Below are 15,701 nucleotides of genomic sequence, written 5' to 3' on the forward strand. Positions count from 1 at the left end.
AAATTGTTGATTTTTATCCACTCTGCCTTTAAGCCTGTTCTCATAAATCAGTGTTTCTCAGGCCCCTAAATCATTTTTGTCCTTCCCTGCTGGATTCTTTCTATTTTGTCCGCAACTTTCACGAAGTGCAGGGCCTAAGATTGGACATAGTACTTCAGATGAGACCTTACCGATGCTAAATTGAGTGAAAAAATCACTTTCCTGGTTTTGTGATGCTTCTTTTAATACTGTTGGCCTTTTTTTGCAACAAGAGTATGTTGTTGGCTCATATTCAGCTTATGGTTCACTGAAAACCCCAGTCCTTCTCTGCAGTACTGCAGCCTAGACAGTCATACATGTGTGTTTGCAGGTGTATTGTGTAGTCCCTAGACTTTGGTACCATCAGCTCCACGCTTGCTGCAGCTAATGCCAGATGCTATTTGTAGTGGTATTGTACTTTCTTTCTCAAATAACTGTTAAGAAAGATCATGCTTTTGGAGATGTATTGGCTGAGAGAGCCTCACTCCCTACCACTGCTAAATGCTTTATCGAAGGAGAATGGATCGAGTGACAGGAAAAAGCCATCCTTAATCAGGCAGCTAGTGCACTGCAACAGCTGCTTATCATACTGACTAATAGTACTTCATTGTTTCCTTGTGCTTCCCCTGTCTGTCTGTATCCATTTGTTGTCTCTTATCTTAGCTTGTAAACTCTTTTGAGCAGGGCTGTCAGTTTTGTTATATTTATAAAGTGCCTAATGCAGTGAGGACCTGAGCAGTGAGTGAAGCTGATAGATACAGCTGCAGTGCAAAGTAATAACTGCAAAGACATGTTACTTATCAAAAAGAGTTAATGTAGGAAAACGGCAGACTCATGTCTGTTTAATCCCTTTGTAGATTTCCATTCAGATTACTCTTTTAGGCATTTGCTTTATCTAAGAAAATCAGATCCTTTACATTTCAGCTAGTTTCTCATTATATGAATTGATTTATAATGGCGCATGTTTTTTTACCGTCTAATTTGCAGGGCGTCTTCAGTTCTCGAGGGAAAAAAATTCTTATGGCTGATGCAGATGGAGCCACAAAATTTGCAGATATTGAGAAAGTAGAAGAGGGCCTTAGTAATCTCCAGCCATGGCCAGTAAGTACATGTTCCTGTCGCTTTTTTTTGTATATGGACTCAGTGTTATGTTTCTCTTAATACATTAGTGCATTAAGTGAGTGAATTCCAGGTCATGATTCTACAAATGTTTATTCATGTGCTTAACATACCTTTCATAGGTTTCATAGGTTTCATAGGCATTAGGGCTGGAAGACACCTCAGAAGATCATCGAGTCCAGCCCCCTGCCCAAAGGCGGGGAGTCCAGCCCCCCGCCTTAAGTCAGTGAGACTCCTCACAGATAAGTTAAGTGTGCAAGTCTTCACAGAATGGGGGTCTGAGTTTGCATGTATTTACTGTCATGTGATATCTCTCTAATTGAGTCTTTAACCTTTCTACTTTCAGTCCAGCTCTTTCAAGTGAGATTCATATGTTGTGGTGCTCTAGTTCTTTTTCATTTTCAGTGACTACTAGATGTAAATGCTTACTGTACTGTCCACTCACTTAAAAACTTGCTTTCCCTAGCTTTGCTCGTTTGATTTTTTTTATACTGTGCTTTCAACCTTATTTCATCCTGTATAGCTTTAAGGATGACTCCTTTCCTATGCCCAGCAGCTGTCTTTTCAGTCAAATTAAATATTATCAGCAAAGACTGACTAGACCTTTTTATCTTGGGGAATTTTTCTGTTAACTCATGTCAAATAATCAGGCCTTCTTGGATACTTACTGACTGTAACATAGTGGTGAAAGACATTTTGGGTGAGGTGGTACCTAGGGGTGCACCGATAGAGATATTTTGGGCCTATACCGATAGCCGGTTTTTAAGGAGGTATATCGACCAATACTGATCCGAATTCAGATATGCAGCCCAGCAGTTTGAAGAACAGTGTCTGGCTGGTAGGTCTGTTGTGATGGATAGGGAGGGGGCAGATCAAGGCCCTTACGGTGAGGGAGGGAGTGGGGCTGGGGCAGGCACTGCCTGGCCAGAGCAGGATGGAGCCGCAAGCAGCTTGTCCAGGGGGCACGGGGAGGGGGGCAGTTCCTGCCACTGTGCACACCCCAGGAAAGCATGAGGGGCCCACAGTGGCAACCCACCCCACCCTGTACAAATGGGGGGGGGGGCAGACACCCCCCCATGCCCTCCCAGGTTGCGCACAGGGGCCCACCCGCCCCACCCTAGCTGGGTAGCACCTGCCCCAGGCCCAGCCCCACTCCCTCCCTCACCGCAAGGGCTATGATCTGCTCCCCCCACACCCTTTCCCTTCCTCCACCCCTTCCCCCCACAGACCTACCAGCCCAGTGTTGATCTCCAAGCTGCCAGGCTGCATGCAAGCACAAGGCATTTATTGGCTATATTATTGGTCACATCAGGCAAAGAAAGCCGACTTCCGATACAGTCAATTTTCTTTATATCGATGGTCTGATATTGGATCAGCAATGTATTGGGGCACCTCTAGTGGTATCTGTGCATTTGAGTGGAGGGGCAATATGCAGCATTTTAAATTGGCTGTTTTTCTTTCCTTGGCTGTACCTTGCTGTGAGCAATTACCAGCAGACTACAAACCAATACACTAAATTATGATTCTCATAACTATTTACTTATATGTGGTACTATTCTGGCACCAGTAGATGGCGCTAATTAATTGAGATGCCTCTACTACCTATGTACTACTGAAAAAGTATCTGGCATTAGTTCTTGAGAATTTTTCCAAAGTACAAATATGGTATATTTTATGTTAGTAGTACTGTGTGAATAATTGGATTACATATCATTGGAAATCACCTCTTTGGGTTCAGTTTAGGCCAGAAGGTTTTCCCACACGCCAAACGTTGCAGTATTGGCAAAATCAAGTATTTTATCTTCTAATGTTTCCCTTTTGCAATATTAAGGACAAAAATGCCTGTGCAGATTAAATGGGATTTGGATATTTTTATGGTGTCTGCCATATTAAAATATTGTGCTGTCTAAATAATTCAGCAGAACAATCTTAGTTTGGAACCAGACCTTGAAAAATTGCAGTCAGTACACTCCAAATAAAAGGTACAGCAAGCTATATGCAGACTGTGAAATGTGGGGAAGTCTTATTTGATCTACAGAGTCCAACAGTAATATATGTGAAACAACCAGGCTTGAAAATTTCTGTTACTTGGAGAAATTTAACTTCCAAAATTTGGCTGTTGTGATGCTTTTAGGTTTCACTTAAAAGCCACAAATAAGAAGCAACCTGTGTGTCAGAAAACACTGGTTTTGTTGTAGTTAGCTGATAATTCTTTTGTATACTGTACTTTCTTCTTTAGGACCAAATGGCTATATCTTGTGGCTCTCGTGCTCATTTGGAAAAGGACTCAATAGCACAGGTACATTTCTCTTTCCTAATAAACACTAGTCCTGCAGTGCTTCTGTAATTCTGTGTTAATGCTCAAAGTTTTTAATTGAACAAATCAAGACATGTAAAAGGAACAAAGACTGGAAGTGGGGAAATCTATTTGCTGTGAACATATGCTAAATCACATCCAACACCTTTCTGCTCCTACATCTCAGATGCCACCATCTAGCATCAGCTCAATTTCAGCTGTCAGTTCAGTTGTAATGATTTATATCAATTGTTCCTGACAGACAATAGCTTGCAGAGGTGCAACTATAGGTCTCAGACATATTAGGTAGCATGAGTCCAGGAGTTTACTGTATACGCCCTTTCTGGTTTTATTTTGGATAATATGCAGAGCTTTAGGTACCATTCACATAGATGGACAGAAGCCCACTCAGCCATTCCAGTCTAAGAGCTTGTTGCTCTGCTCATCTTAAGATCTGCTGTGACTGAGTGGTAATGAGGACTGGTATAGTTTGAGAGTATTATAGTCCTCTTGCAGTTATCCTAATGAAAATGTTTAATTTAAATATCCAGGGGGAGGATGTTGTTGCTACCACCTAAACGTCCTCAGCAAATGCAAATTTGGAATTCAGATTTCCAAAAAACTCCCTTGGAAAATCTTCTCTCTTTTTATTTTAACTAAAACTCTTTGATACATTTCTGCCTTGGGAGACTCAGAAATTAAAACAAAAACAGAGGGACCAAGACACTTCTTGGCAGAAAATTATAATATGTAGATGACTACATATGCATATTGCATCTTTTGATGGAGTCGATGTGTTGAGGCAATTGGTGTTGTGTTCTGTGGTGATTATGAGTTCCAAACAAAGAGATCCCAGGGAGAAGACTGTCAGGGGTTTTGTGCAAACATTGTTAATCCATATGAAAATAAAATTCAGTGGGCACATCTACACATGCATTAATGTGCTGTAATTATGGTGCATTAAGTTTAGTACCTGTAATAGGTACTGAATGTGCCATAATTGGCACTACTGCACAGTAGCACCAATGCACGTATTTTATGTGACACTGAAGTACAGTGTACTAATTCTGCTTCACATTAACATGGCTTTCACCATGATGTGCTAATGTGTAGACTTAGTCTGCTGTGTTTCTAGTATCTCATGTAGACGTGCCCAATATGAACAACATAAGGAAACTGCAGGAGAATAAAATATTGAATGCGCATTAGGCAGGAGCTCAGTATTTGACTCCTGTGCAACAAAATGTTGCATTGTCATGCTGTTTTATCTTACATCTGGTTTACTGGTGAGTTGGCATGCAGTGTCTGACAAAGTGCAGGCATGGAACTTGTATTGCAGCAGACACATAGCTGGAGTAATTTCTTTAGCATCATTAGATGTACCTCTCATGTTGGATGTTCTCTAGAACAAGCTTTGTTTATGTGCATATGTAATACTTGAAATCATTCTAAGGTGTATACAAGATACTAAAATAGCTGCAAAAGCCCAAGAGAAGATGCAGTAGAATTTTCTAAATCTGGTAGTAGTTCATCTTTTCCCTCTGGCTTATCAGAGTGTTATGGACTTGGCAGAGCTCCTGTTAAGCATTAGTTAGTTGAATGCTTTTGTCAGAAATGGAGAAGAAACCCCTAACGTCTCTCAGTAATGGATCTGAATCCTGCACTCTTTTCTACCATTTATGGATGCAGAAGATTCTTGCTGTATACCCAGGCTTGCCCTGCATTGGAGCATCCAATCTTAGAGAATGTTGGGCCTGGTGCTTACAGAGCACAGGGAGTGGTCTCCAGCAGCACTGAATGCTCTCCTGATAGTTGTTTCCTTCTCAGAAACCCTGCCTGATAGGATAAAGGATTAGAGCAGGATTCTCTAAGGACAAATGTAGGGTTTGAAGGATGGATGGTACCTCTCCTTCCCCTTTACCCCCATGATATCTCTTAGGTTAGATTCAGTTTTAAAATTCTACCCTTTCAGAACCAATTGTAGAAAAAGTTTTGTGTTTTTTTTTACCTCAAAATCAAAAGCTGTCCTGTGTGTAAAACACAATCTCATACAGGGCATGTCTACACCTGCACCCTAATGTGCAGCAGCCTATTTTACTGCACATGAAAGCATCATGTAAAAACCTGTGCAGTCATGCTAATGCACAGTAAAATGGGCTACTTTGCATTAAGCATCACTTAAAAAAAGTGTGTCTTGGTACTGCGCACTAGGGTAGCCTAATGCACATTTATTTAGTACCTCACACTGGAGGTATTAATGTAATGTGCATTAGGAAGAGCGCATTAATGCATGTGTAAACACACCCATGTGTTCATAAAATTGTACTTATTAAATCTGTAGTTCATATGATCTCTCTATATAAATTTGCGTACATTTAGTATCTTAGAAATAAAACTTTAAACCCTGTATTTGCAACAAAATATCTCATTCCGAGTAATAGGGCTTTAAATGATTCAAGTGCAGAACTGCTCAGAAATACGCAGAAATGTCATTTTGACAACATATACTTGGATGGTGCCATATAATTGTTGCAGAGACATATCAGTTTCCATAGAAATTTCATTGGGAAGTTTTATGGGTTGGAAGAAGGACTGTGTAGCTAACAGTTAAGATATTGGCCTGGCTTGGGGGCTAGACTGGTCCAGGCTGCTATTATTCCAGGCCCTAGCGAATGAAAAAATTCCCAGAATAAGTCAGAGCAGGAGTGAGAATCCAGGTTTTCTACATCCTCTGCTAGTGTCCCAAACAGTGTACCTTCACATAATTCTGTTTCACAAAAATGTTTGAAAGATTTTGGTTTTGTTCCCGTGTGGAATGAAAACAAATTATGCACTTTTTCAGGAGTCTGTAAAACACAAGTGTTATCCTCTGGCCAGCTCTGTTGAACACTCCTTTTGAAATAGAAAAGAAAACATGTAATTTCTTGTCTGTTGTCCACAGCGCTCTTATTTCCGAACTCTTCTAATGTATGGGTTCCACTTCCTCGTATGGTTCCTTTGTGTCAAAGACATCCGGGACACACAGTGTGGATTTAAACTGCTAACCAGAGAAGCTGCCTCACAGACCTTCTCAGTTCTTCATATAGACCGCTGGTATGCTATTTCTGTTCACTTGTGCTTATTTAGTATTTTTAATTTTTTGCAACAGTGGATAAGCCTTGTGCAGAAATAATTCCAACATGGTAACTGTATTAAATAATATGGTGCATACATATTAATACACCTACTCAATCTGCTATATTCAGGAGTAGCATATGCTTTTATGGCATTTTACATATTTTTCTGTATTAGTGTTTTGTATTTGCAAGGAATTTTATCTCTTACTAAGATAACCTATAGAAAATTGTTGCATAATTGAACTCATTCTGTTCCCACTTACTTAAGAGACATATAGCATGCCAGGTGGTAGAATGTTTTAGTTGAGTTTTGATATTTACATGTAGTATCTGAATTACAGATAACAAGAAGACTCTTGTGACTGTAATGATAAAGCTATGGAGGACTAATGATGGTTAAACCCTTGCAATCTCTCCTTATTCCATGTTCTGAAAAGAGGGACATGGTAGCTTGTGCTTCTATCCAGTATGACTTCACAAGCCATCATTTTTCTGACTAATAAACTCTCTCAAATCACTTCCATAAAGTATTTAACTTTAAAAGCATTTATTATAAAGATGACTAGCGTAAGACTAACATGCAAAGGATGTTCCTGTTGCACTCTGGTTTCTATGCTATACTGTTTAATAAAAGTGGGCAGTTGATGGCTTTCATTAATTTGGGAGAAAGGCAGTAAAAAGCCATGAATGACATTTGGGTTGCTCTAGAGCTGCTTTTCAGTGTAATTTAACTCTGTACAGGGCAATAGCATTTCTATGATAAGACTGGCATAGTGATGACAGCTATTAAGAGAGTGAAATGCTCTTTCTACGTAACTGTCATAATTTCTGTAGATTTTACATGCCATGTCTATTGCTAAAAAGGAGGCATTTGAGGCTGACAGGGCCCAGGTTTAATTAAGTATAATTTAGGCTTTTCAGACTACTGTCTTCAACTAGGAAAATGCCTCATAGAAAGACTTGTGTTCCCTTACCCAGATTATTCACAAGACTAGAGCAAAGGGACAGCATAGAAGTTTCCAGGGTGTGCACAGTCCTACCTAACCAAAGCCAGGACTTCTTGTTTTAAGCTCAGCTTTACCAGCAGTGGTAGCAAAGCTGTATTGCTTCTAGAATAGGGATGCAAAGATGGGTAGGTGGGGGTGAAGGAGCTTAACAAATCTGACAGGGACTTGGAAGGGAAGTACGTAGCCATCTGATAGCATCTTCCCAGAATTTTAAAGTTTTTCACAGGCATTAAGTCTTCTCATGTTCTTTAAGATGGAAAAGTGGAAGCACCAAGTTCTGAAAGGCATGGAGCCCCACAGCTCCAACTGTCTTCAATTGGAATTGTGGATGCCTCAAACAAAGATATCTTCCTAGGTGAGTGATTTGCCCAGGGTCCCAAAGAGAAATTATAACAAAACCAGAAATATAATGTTTAATATTAAAGCCCAAACCATTCATCTTGCCCCTAAAACCAAGCTTCATAAATTAAATTATATGAATTTCTCTGTTAATTCCTCCCATTCTTATTAGACAGTGCCCTTGATTGAGCCTGGATATAGTGCCCTACACTACATTTCTCAAAATGTATTATTTTTCTGACAGTCTGTTTGATTTTAATGAGTGTCTATTACTCGAGGAGGGTTGGCACAACAGCTGTACTCCAAGGAAGAGGAAACCTACAAATATAGTTGACTTGTAGTCTTTGCAAAGTACACTTGTGGAGGACCTTAAATGGAAGCGATCAGTCTTATTCTGTTTGAAATAGAAGCATTTCAAATAATTCCAGTTCCCAACTTAGCACCCTCTAAATATCACATCCTGAATTATTTTTAAAAAATCCTTTAAAAATGAATAAGAATTTTGCTGCTGCTTTGCTTCTAAAAAAATATTCAGCATGAGAGAAAGGAAAGAGTGTAAAAATAACCGAACACTGTAAACTAACAGTAACACAAAATGAAGTGTGTGGGGGAGAATAGAGATAAATATTAGACTACAGCAGAAAGATTTTACTACAATAGACATTTTAGGTGCTACATATAATTGTAGAAGGCACCAACTGTTTGGGGTTATGTTACTTTCAGTTTGATGTGTGAACTTTGTTGTACTTGTTTGCATGACTACAAAGTGTACCCTCTGCTGTAGAATTCATACCCATAAGGCTTTCTTATTTTACTGTATTTACCTGAGACAGTGACTTGGAATTTAAGACAACCGTCCAATTTTTAGGTTCTATACATGGAAAATTTTATAAAGTTATAATTTTCCATGTGCAGAATATTAAGTATTAGACACTACCCCTGCCATTCCCCTACCCCCACTCCCATCACTGCCACAGTGGAGAAAGTGACAGGGGAGTCAAGCAGCCCTCCATCTCTTGCTCTTTCCCCACCCCACACCTAACCCTCTGTTGCCTGTGTCCCACCGCCTCCTGGCCTCCCCTTCTGCCCCCTCCCCTCATTCCTCCCAGCCACCACTTACCCTTCCTTAATCACAACTCTAGGCTGGAGCGCACAGTGTCTATGGCCCACCCAGCCAGGCAGCTGTGGTTGCAGTGGTGACAGCAGCTCTGGCCCCAGCCTGGGCTGGAGCCAGGGCTGGGGCTACTGTCACTGCTGCTGCTGCTGCCTAGAGGGATGAGAGCCAGAGCCACTGTGTGCCTGGGGTCAGAGCTGGAGCTATGACTAAGAGTAAATGGGGGGGTGGAGAGGCTGTAGGAAGCAGATGTCATGGCGGCAGCAACTCCAAATTTGATCCTGACCCTGAATCCAGGTTGGGGCTAGAACCGGACCCTCAGCAGTCACCTACCCCCATTCCCTCCCCCAGCTTGTATCAGGGGCTTTTTTCTCTATATTGAATGGCAGGGGAGGGGACCTCATTTTTCATTTGAGTAAATAAGATGTGTCCAAAACTTGTCTGCAACCCTGAGCACTCTGTTAGCGCGGGGGGGGGGGAAGAGTAGTTCATGTTTTTTCCGTGAAACACTTTAAACAAAATAGGCAATTTTGTCTAAAATGAGAATATTTTTGTTTATTCTTTCAGTATAATTCCAGTGTTCTCTTTCAGCATATTTCTGTGCCTTGCTTCGCTGTATATAGTTTTATCAGATCATTATATGTTTTATCAATTTTCCCCTTAGAAACAATAAATTATATTTAATACACATGAATCCCTGTGTAAAATTGTGAGGCTCTCACGAAGTACAATCTTGGACACTGCTGCTTTTGGATAAATATGAATTCTGATACATTTGCAGCCTATAACTGGAGATGAGCATCCAGTCTGGCCTAGTGCCATGGAGGTTCTGTGCATATCCTGAGGCTGAGTGGGGATAAAAGAAGAGGAAAGAAACCCAGCTTCTTCTGAAGAATTGAAACAAAATCAACAATTACATTCCAGTAGGCCTCTCATTTCTATTAAGAAGACAATATATATTAGTAATGTTTTTTCAGAAAGGGAAACACTCCCTCTGAGAGAACAGTGTAGCACCACTGTCTGATAAATTAATTTGGATGGGGATTGGAGGGAAGTTGCTATTCAGAGAGGAAGAATTGTTTCCACCCTGAGCAGTGGGTTTTGACATTTATATTAATGAATCTCCTGTTGGTTTCCAAGTTATTTAACTTCTCTGTGCCTCATTTTCTTATTTCAGAGGCATGTCTGTCTAAGGATCATTGTCATAGCCTTGTTTGGTCTCCCTACATGCCACCCATCAGCTCAGCTCAATAGAGAAGGGCAGAACACATGAAGAGCTGCTCAGAAAAAAATATGAGCATGTTTATATGAGCACTTCCCATTTGCAGGATCTTCATTATGCCTTCTCTCTGCTGAGCTGATCTGCTTCAAGATCTTTTGGAAGTCAGCAAAGGCCTGAGTTACGGAAGAGGAAACAAGCTAATGCAGGGGCAAAATATGGTTCACAGGCCAGATCTGGCCTGCCAGGCAATTTCAGCCAGCTTGCTGGCACCCACCACTTAATTGTACCCTGCCCAGCTCGCACACCTTGCTCCCATCCTCATACATGGAAGGGCCTGGCCCAGCCAGCACGCAGCTTCCAGGGCAGGGCTGCTACAGCCACTGCTGCAGCTGTTGGGGAACCTGCTTTGTATCCCCGGTGTCCAGAGGCTCCTCTTCGTCTTCCTGCTGCAAGCAAGGAGCATAGGGCTGGGGCTGTCAGGAACGTGGAGCCCATGGGTGGCAAGAGCACAGAGCTTGGGTGGGCAGGGTTTGGGTGTGAGGGAGGGTGGGGGGTTGTGCTCCCTCCCCTCCCCCCGCGCATGGTACACAGCCTCTGGCACTAACAGCAGCAGGCAGCGGGCCTTCAGCAGCAGGTGGTGCCTGGCTCCAGCCAGAGCTGCATGTGGTGTCAAGGAGTGCAGCCAGGCCAGCCCGCCACTATCGTACAGGGCTCCCTGCAGCGCACGTGCAGCTCCTGGCGCTCGTGTGCCATGAGGGGGAAGGACCCACATGATGAAGCTGGCTGATTTCCCCACTCCCTGTTGCCATATGCAGCTTCCAGGACTCCGCTGGAACTGGCAGGGAGCCCTGCCCCCTGCTTCCATGGTGACAGGGAGCGGGGAGGGCAGCCAGCTTTATCACATGGGGCTTCCCCCCGGTGGCGCATGAGTGCTGGGAGCTGCATGTGTGCCGCAGGGAGCCCCACATGATAGAAGTGGGACAGTCTGCCTGTGCTCCTTGCTGTCATGTGCAGCTCTGGCCAGAGCATTACACTGCCGGACAGCAGCACATGTGCAGGCCATGAGTGCCCCAAGGTCCTGCCTGTTGCTGATGCTGCTACCGCCAACAGATGCTATGCATAATGGGGGGGGAAATGGGAGGGGGTCCCCACACTCACATCCTGCCCCCACAACCCCCCATACATACCCTCCCCCACAACATACCCTTTGCCCCCCTGATTGTGCACGCATGTAAGTGGTATATACAAGAGTTAAGACGTTATTATTGGGCTATTATGCAGTCATCTCTATATACACTACACAAATAATGACAAAAATAGTTTTGTAATAAAATTAAAATATGTTATAGCAGGTATATGACTTTTAGTAGATGATTTTTTTTTTCTGGTTCCAAGATGGCAACTTCCCCCCCTCCAACACACGCACGCGCGCACACGCACATGAATATTTTGGGGGGCAAGGGCAGGGGCTTCTAGTGACAAAGGTCAGGGTTTAGTGATAGGACTTCCAGTCCCAAGATGGCAACCTAGGGGAGGGTTATCTGTCAAGTGGTGGGGCTACCTTTGTGTCCTTCTGCAGTTCACCAAAACTCATGAAGTGGCCCTTCTGCCAAAATAATAGCCCACCCCTGGGCTAATGTGCCCATTACTACACCATAACAAGGATCAAGGATTCAGTCCTTAACCGCTCATTGTTGTGAATGGGAATTGGTCTGCGCTTAGAATTGTCTTTCTCTTGTTAGATTGTTGCAGTTTTTACATTAAGTACAGCTTTGTGCATTCATGTTTTGGTTTTTTTTTTAAGTTCTGCCTTCTCATTTTCACAAGATGTTTCACCCTTTCGGATGAATCCTTAAATTGGCTAATAATTTGGAAATGGTGTATTTATTCACCTTGTATTTTGGATAATCAGTATTCTAATCAGTATTACAGCTATTTTTTGTTTTCCAAGACCTGAATTATTGTCTATTCCAGGGGTGTTAAACTTACAGCCTGTGTTAAATACATCCAGCCTACCAGATTATCAGCAGGCCACCAGAATTTGGTTCATGGCCTGCTGCAGAATCCAGGGCCCTTGGGCCCCAGTGGTCATGGCAGTTGGTGGCAGGAGGGTGAGCAAGAGGTGACACTCTGTCTGCTCCTCCTGTTGCCACTGCTGTGACCCTGCTTCCCCTGTGCAGGAGTCAGGGCTGGAGCTGCCAATGTGGCTTGGAGTATGTGGTGGCAGCAGCAACAAAAGTTCTGGTTCCAACATAGGGCGTGCAGCGGGGGCTGTAGCTGCCTCCATATAGCTCAGCTTGGAGCTGGAGTTTCTGCCACCACTGTGTGGTTTGGGGCAAAGCCAGTGTTGCCATTACGTGCTCCACGTTGGAGCACAAACTGCCATATCTTGCCCCATGCTGGATCCAACCAGCATGGAGCTCTGTGGTCCTAATCCAGCCTGTAGTACAAGGTGAGTTTGACACCCCTGGTCTAATCCCTTAATTACCACATGCACATAAGCACAGTAATTCGTGCAGAGTAAAAGTCTGTCCACAGGAAATCCTTTAAACCTTCGCTTTCTTAGTTTTTAAATATTTCTGTTATTCTAGAGGTGGGTTAGATTATATAAGGAATCTAGTCCTACAAGGTGTGGTAGGCTCTCTCACCTCCCTTTTACCTCCTTTGTAGGATTGGGCCCTAATGCGCTGTATTATTGCTGTTCTACCTCTTGAGCATTCTTCGTCTTACAACTAGATTATGCAAATAGAGTCTCTTGCTTGTAATTGAAAAGTATTTACATAAGAAATAAACATAAGAAAAATTCTAGAAAGTAACAAACTGAAAGTATAGATGTAATGTGTGGGTAGATTTTAGATTTCAGTAATTTTTTTTTGTTCCCGTTATTTTGCATCTTCATTTGGCAGGTCACAAAATATGCCAGGCCCAAAATTAATGTTTTTAAAGCAAGTCAATCTTTACACCCATAAGTTCAGCCTGAGTTCATAATGCTATGGACAATTACACAGCTTTTTTTGTAATCAAAGTCTGTATTTCTGTAAAGGAACCTCTTTCTTATTTATTACCTTGTATGCTGAGTTGACAACATGTACAGTGAACTGTTACAGCTAGGTAATTTTATTAACCTTTAAAAAGTTTGAGGTTTCTAATACCATTAGCATTTGCCCAGATACAGCAGTGCATGGTGTACATCTGACTGGAGCTTGGCTTTCTGTTGCAGCAAAAACAAGAAAGATGAACTGTTCACAAAGCCCTGAGAGGAATAGAGGGAGGGGAGGATCTAATGAACCAATGTCCAGTTTTGTCCTGGAAGGTGACTCCATGCTGAGCTTCTTGTGTGTGGATGATGCCAGCTGCTCCTGCAGGCAAAGCCCCAGGAATTCTCCTACTTGCAGAAAGGGAGCGACATCCTTTTAGGCATGCTAAAGAGAGCAAGTGCAGAATTAGCAGGGTTGGCTGAGAGGGTGCTGCAGTTCACTCTGGAACACTAGACCTTGTCAATGCTGCTCCTAAAGAGAGAGAAGCAGTTATCCTAGAGATAGCTGAGTTTTATTTTTGTCTCTGTCAGCAGCCTGTTAACATGCCTCACTGAAAGAATGGGTGTTGGGAACACATTCTCACTCTGCTCCCTGCCCCCCAGCCACATACTTTTTGCTGTAACAATAAGTGTGGTAATGTAAGCAGAGTAGGTAGCATGCTGCTAGGCTGGAGTGATTGAAAGGTTTAAACTTTTCCCTTTGTAAAATAACTAGCAAGGCATCAAAAAGAGATGTTTACAGCCTTTTCAGTATTTTTTCACCAACACCTTTTAACTAGAGCCTCTGTTTCTGTTTTCTTCTATCAAACGTGGAATGGGGAGGGTTGTCAAGAAATCCTCTTCCATAAGGTCTGGTGCCCATCGTTGCTAGAGTCAGACACTACCTTTGGTGAAATTTGGATTTGTTTTCCAAAACTGGATTGAGATAGGGGAGGAAAATAGAGTTGATCAAATTTCTTCACATTTATCGTTTGCATGATTTCCACCAGTCTGTTTCTACTCCATCTGGTATTAACCAGCATGTCACCTTAATGTTTAATCTCTTGATACTCTGAAAGCAATTTTTTACTATATTTGTATTTTAATCCATGGTTACTACTAAATGGGGAGCATTGGATGACTGCTTTAGGTACTCGGCTACTATGTAGATGAAGGAGACACTGAAATTCCTACAGCATCCTGTGTTTCCCCACACAGGTACTTCTAAACTAGCATTAACATTTATACAATTCTTTGGAATCCATCAGCAACAGATGTAGAATTGCAGACCAGGGAACGAGGTATTGTTATTGGCTTTATAGTAGGGCTGTCAGTTAATCGCAGTTAACTTACACAATTAACCCAAAAACAAATTAACGCGTTAATCACGCATGTCGTTTTGACCAGTGGAGCAGACCAGATCTAGACCAGCCAGAACCCATGTGCGCAGCCCCGACCCTGGCCCACCCCATGCCTGTTCCACTCACCTGCCCATGCCGAGCAGTGGCAGCAGCCGGACAAAAACTGCTACTTGGCACGGGAAAAGTGCCCTCACTGCTGCTGGGCCCTTCTTGCTGCAGCCGCCCAGATCCAGCACCTGGGCTGCCCTGTGGCTCCTCTCTGCTGCCTCTGGGCCATCCAGCGGGGCAGCAGTAGCAGTGCAGAGGAGACACAGGGCAGCCCAGGCAAGGGCTCCAGGCCACCCAACAAGAAGGGCCCCGCAGCAGTGAGGGGGAGGGGCCATTTTTCCTCTGCACTGAACAGCAGCGTCTCCCTGGCCTCTGCTCAGCATGGGTAAGTCTGCAGCAGGTGCACGGTGGGCCAGGGGGTGGGTCTGTTCACACAGATTCCAGCTGGCCCACTGCAGCCACAGTGAGTCCGGGGCAGGGCTGGGGCTGTAGCTGTGTGCTGCTGGTGGTGGCGAGGAAAAGCCATAGGGCGCACAGGCTCCAGGCTGTTGGGTAGGGGATGCTGACTATTGCTTGACTGTGCGATTAAAATTACAATTAATTGTGACTATTTATTTTTATCTCACAAGTAATTGCGATTACATTTTTTAATAATTTGTCAGCCCTAAATTATAGTATAAATGTTCTCCTTGCATCTGGTTTAAAATTAAAGGAGAGAGATTTTGGGGGTGATTATTTTTAGACCTGTCTGTTGGACAGCTTCTTCTACATGCATCTTAGTTCAAACCAAATATTTTTAAAAGTTACTTCCTAAAAATAGAGTTCAGCATCTCCCTGAAACCTAGATCAACCTTTGAACAAAGAGCATGTGCTTTGTGTGTTGAGCTCTGAATCTAATCAAACTCTTTCATCTGTTTCTCAGAATGGGTCACACTTTTTTTAAAATAACTTACAGGAAAATGTAAAAGAACATGTTAAAAGCATAGCAAACAGCTGGGATTTCAAGAACTACTATCTTAATTTAAAAGTTGACTTTAAAAAAGTT

The 15,701-nt window shown here is 42.8% G+C and overlaps 1 protein-coding gene across 1 annotated transcript in view; it reads left to right on the forward strand.

Annotated features, from left to right (window-relative positions):
• The window catches only part of ALG5 (ALG5 dolichyl-phosphate beta-glucosyltransferase), a 47,769-nt gene that overhangs the window by 17,584 nt on the left and 14,484 nt on the right, over window positions 1-15,701 (forward strand). The window contains exons 6-8 of the mRNA XM_006267431.4: window positions 1,006-1,119; window positions 3,377-3,436; window positions 6,375-6,526. Of these exons, the coding sequence (XP_006267493.2) occupies window positions 1,006-1,119; window positions 3,377-3,436; window positions 6,375-6,526 (326 nt within the window). The remainder of the gene's footprint in view (window positions 1-1,005; window positions 1,120-3,376; window positions 3,437-6,374; window positions 6,527-15,701) is intronic.

This window comes from Alligator mississippiensis, chromosome 1, assembly GCF_030867095.1.
Source record: "Alligator mississippiensis isolate rAllMis1 chromosome 1, rAllMis1, whole genome shotgun sequence".
Taxonomy (NCBI): domain Eukaryota; kingdom Metazoa; phylum Chordata; order Crocodylia; family Alligatoridae; genus Alligator; species Alligator mississippiensis.